Source organism: Austrofundulus limnaeus, unplaced genomic scaffold (genome assembly GCF_001266775.1).
Source record: "Austrofundulus limnaeus strain Quisiro unplaced genomic scaffold, Austrofundulus_limnaeus-1.0 Scaffold811, whole genome shotgun sequence".
NCBI lineage: Eukaryota > Metazoa > Chordata > Actinopteri > Cyprinodontiformes > Rivulidae > Austrofundulus > Austrofundulus limnaeus.
Window position 1 is genome coordinate 139,167 of NW_013953213.1, and position 3,268 is coordinate 142,434.

General features: G+C 36.1%; 1 protein-coding gene across 1 annotated transcript in view; it reads right to left on the minus strand.

Moving 5' to 3' along the window:
• Positions 1-3,268, minus strand: part of LOC106532681 (glutamate receptor ionotropic, delta-1) — a gene marked incomplete at its 5' end in the record, with an annotated part of 82,478 nt that overhangs the window by 29,949 nt on the left and 49,261 nt on the right. The window contains 1 exon segment of the mRNA XM_014028810.1: positions 773-983. Coding sequence (XP_013884264.1) covers positions 773-983 — 211 coding nt within the window.

A 3,268-nucleotide genomic window follows, 5' to 3' on the forward strand; every position in this document is an offset into this window, starting at 1 on the left:
CAGAATGCTTTGTGTAGAAATAAAATGGCTCCGTCCGTGTTAAAATACATTTTAAAAATTGACTAAACTAAACATCCTAATTTTACAGTTAAAATATATGTTTATCAAATAAAGTCTAATGTTACAACTTATCAGGGATCCCTTTAATGAATAAATGTCCACTGAGTTGGAGTCCTCAATCTACCGTTTACTCAAATGCCCCACACAGACGAGGTATTTAATGTTCAAACTGATGATCTTGATTGGTTTATTTTTTGCAAACCTTCACTCATTTTTGATTTTGATGCTGCAAGATGGTCCAAAAAAGCTGGGTCAGGGGGGAGAACAAGAGACTGGGAAAGTTAAGGAATGGTTAAAAAGAATCGACTCGTTTGAAACCTTCCACAGGTGAACAGGTTGTAAACAGGTGAGGGTCATCRTTGGGGACAAAGGGAGCATCCTMGAMAGACTCAGTCGTTCACAAGCAAGGRTGAGGTGAGGTTCACTGCTTTGTGAACATCTGCATTAACAACTGCAAGAATCTAATCTTTTTATTTTACACAACTTCATTGGGACTGGGACTGAAAGTCAACATCCAAATTAATATTTTAATTAGTTTTTATAGTAGAAATATCTGGTATAGATAGTTTGGATGATTTAAAGTGGTGTTCTTTGAAAAGTTCAATCTTTGAGGTTTTTTTATTTTTTTGTCACTTCAGTAGAAAACGAAACCAAATATTAGTTTATTTATTTCTTCATCGTCAGTGACTTTTTTTTTTGTTGAGGTTTTAACCCCGGGGACACCAACCTTGCGGATGCCCTCCGACGGGCTGGACACGGAGTAGTCCATGCCGTTGTTCCTGCTGATGGTCCTCCACAGCTCTGCGTAGGTGCTGTCCTGCTCCAGAGGGTTGGTGCCTTTGTTCATGAAGTAGTCGTAGACGGCGGAGTCCCTCACCGTGCCGTAGTCCACSTCGATCTGCCTCGCCAGGTCCTGGAAGGAGCTGCAGAACCCGGAGAGGACAGACRGGACCCTCATCAGAGGCATCATACACGGTTCGTCTCTGAAGGGTTTGTGTCGGGAGAAAATCTACCTGAGATGGTTTACCTGGTTTTCATCTTTACATGATTTAAACAGGAACAGACTGATTTATCTTTAGTTTACAGCTTTAACCTTTTAAAAGCTTCAGATTTGTCCTTTAATCCTGTTTATAATAACTGAGCTTCAGCTAAACCTGAAACTCTTCATCATTTGGTGTTTTCATCATCATCATCATCATCATCATCAGTGTGAATGAAACATTACATTTTTGGCTTCAATCAGAAAGCAAAAATAAATAAATAAATAAAAGTCAAGGTCCGTCTACGACTCCTCGTGCTTTAAATCTATTTAGTAAAGAATTATTGACTTTTAAAGTTAAATAAGTAAGAATTTCACACTCAGGATGATTTTATAAAGCAGCTAATTTCCACTGGATCCTTTAAATTTACCTTTTAGAACCGAAACACAAACTTCATTTGAAACCCTTTGACCTCACCTGTAATTGGGTTTAAGTCATAAATTAAACGATTTAATGTTTTTCCTTAAAGGTAGCTTTTTATTCAATAAATGATTGATGTTTTTCTGCCAGAAACTCTCTTATTCTTTAATTTTTTAGCTCTTCTAAATGATTCATTTTCACCCAGGAACAGAATATTTATAAAGGTTGAAGCGATTTCAGAGTAATTTCAATTATAGTTCTAATTGTTCCTTAACGAAAGGGAAGTTTTTAATGAGTCGTTTGAATTTTTGCGGGGCTAATCTATTAAATCTGTGGTTTCGGTTTGTCTCCATTAATTAACATAAAAACTGGCGAGCGGCAGGAGATGTTAATTCATTTAGGTAAATGTTGAGTTAAAGAATAAATTACCCAAAAAAAAGTAGACCAGCAGGAATCTGAGACAAGTTCAGACTCTACAAGCTTTTATTTTGAAACTCTAGTGTTTTTGAACTTTAAATCCTAACTTCTGCATTTAATTCTCTCAAACCTGAGCGTTCTAAAAAAACAAAACAAAATGTGAAAACTATAAAAACTTAAAAATGAAAGATTTAACCGTAAAAAACAATTACTTAATTCTAGTTTTTATACAAAATAAAAAAATAATAATTTGCAGTAAATAAAACCTGAATCCATGTGGAAAACATTTCCAACTTGAACATCCTTCCAGTTTGACCCTCTGACTGGGTTGTTTTATTAACAGGAACTAACCTTCATTAACTGTGCATCTGGACCAGTTCATTCTGGTCCATCTGAGCAGAACCAGAGCTCCAGTCACTTTATTGAGATGAAGATCATCAASTCAATCTATCTTCCTGAGGCTAACGCCTCCTGGAACGACCATAAATCAGCTGGATTTAAGGATTTATTTTAGCAGCTTTCAAAACAAGAAATTACTATTTTTCATTCAGATATAAACAAAATGTATAATTATTAAACTTTAAGTTTCCTACGTGTTCTGACCTCTTTAAGGGGGTCAAACTCTCACTTCCCCACCCTAACCTGTGTGACGAGTCAGAACCAGAACGATACCCTCGCTTAAAATTCTTATCATTTCAGCCCACCTCCGACGAGCGKTAAGTTTTTCTTTATTACAACGTGTATTAATACACATTACCGCAGTGTGATTACAAGAAACACACGCTGATGTTTTCCAGATTTACTTTCRCGGGTGGAGCTGTAAAATAGTTTAATCTGGTGTTAAAGCCATTGKAGCCAAACTGGTCGAGATTAACCACGTCATCATGTTGATGAAGGTTTATTGTGATTTTTTTTAGAAATGAAAATTAGAATTTATCAATGGAAGTACACTGTATATGTTAATCTGTTTTAAGCAGCTGCTGCAGAGTTTAACTGGAGGCAGCAGGAAAAYAATCATTTCTTACTGCTATTAAAACGTAAGTTAATTGTTTTATGCTTCATTGTTTATTAACTGCACTTCTCTGTTTTATGTTTTGTGTGTGTAAAGTGGATGTTTGTATTGTGTATTGTTTCAGATGGACACCTCTGCTGCACTGTCATCAGAATATCTGACATGTAAAAAGTGTTAAAAACGTAATAATTTCTGCTCAAATGGAGGATTTTTAAGCAGTTTTGGCAACAAATTGAAAATCTTCCAAAGCACTTACTAATGTTTGAAAGTTTCTGGAAAAATGTTTCTTTAACAACCGGGACGTGTGAGAACCAAGGGGGGCTTGTTGAAAGGGGTAGGACATTTGGGAACAACTGGGACATTTGGGAACAACTGGGAC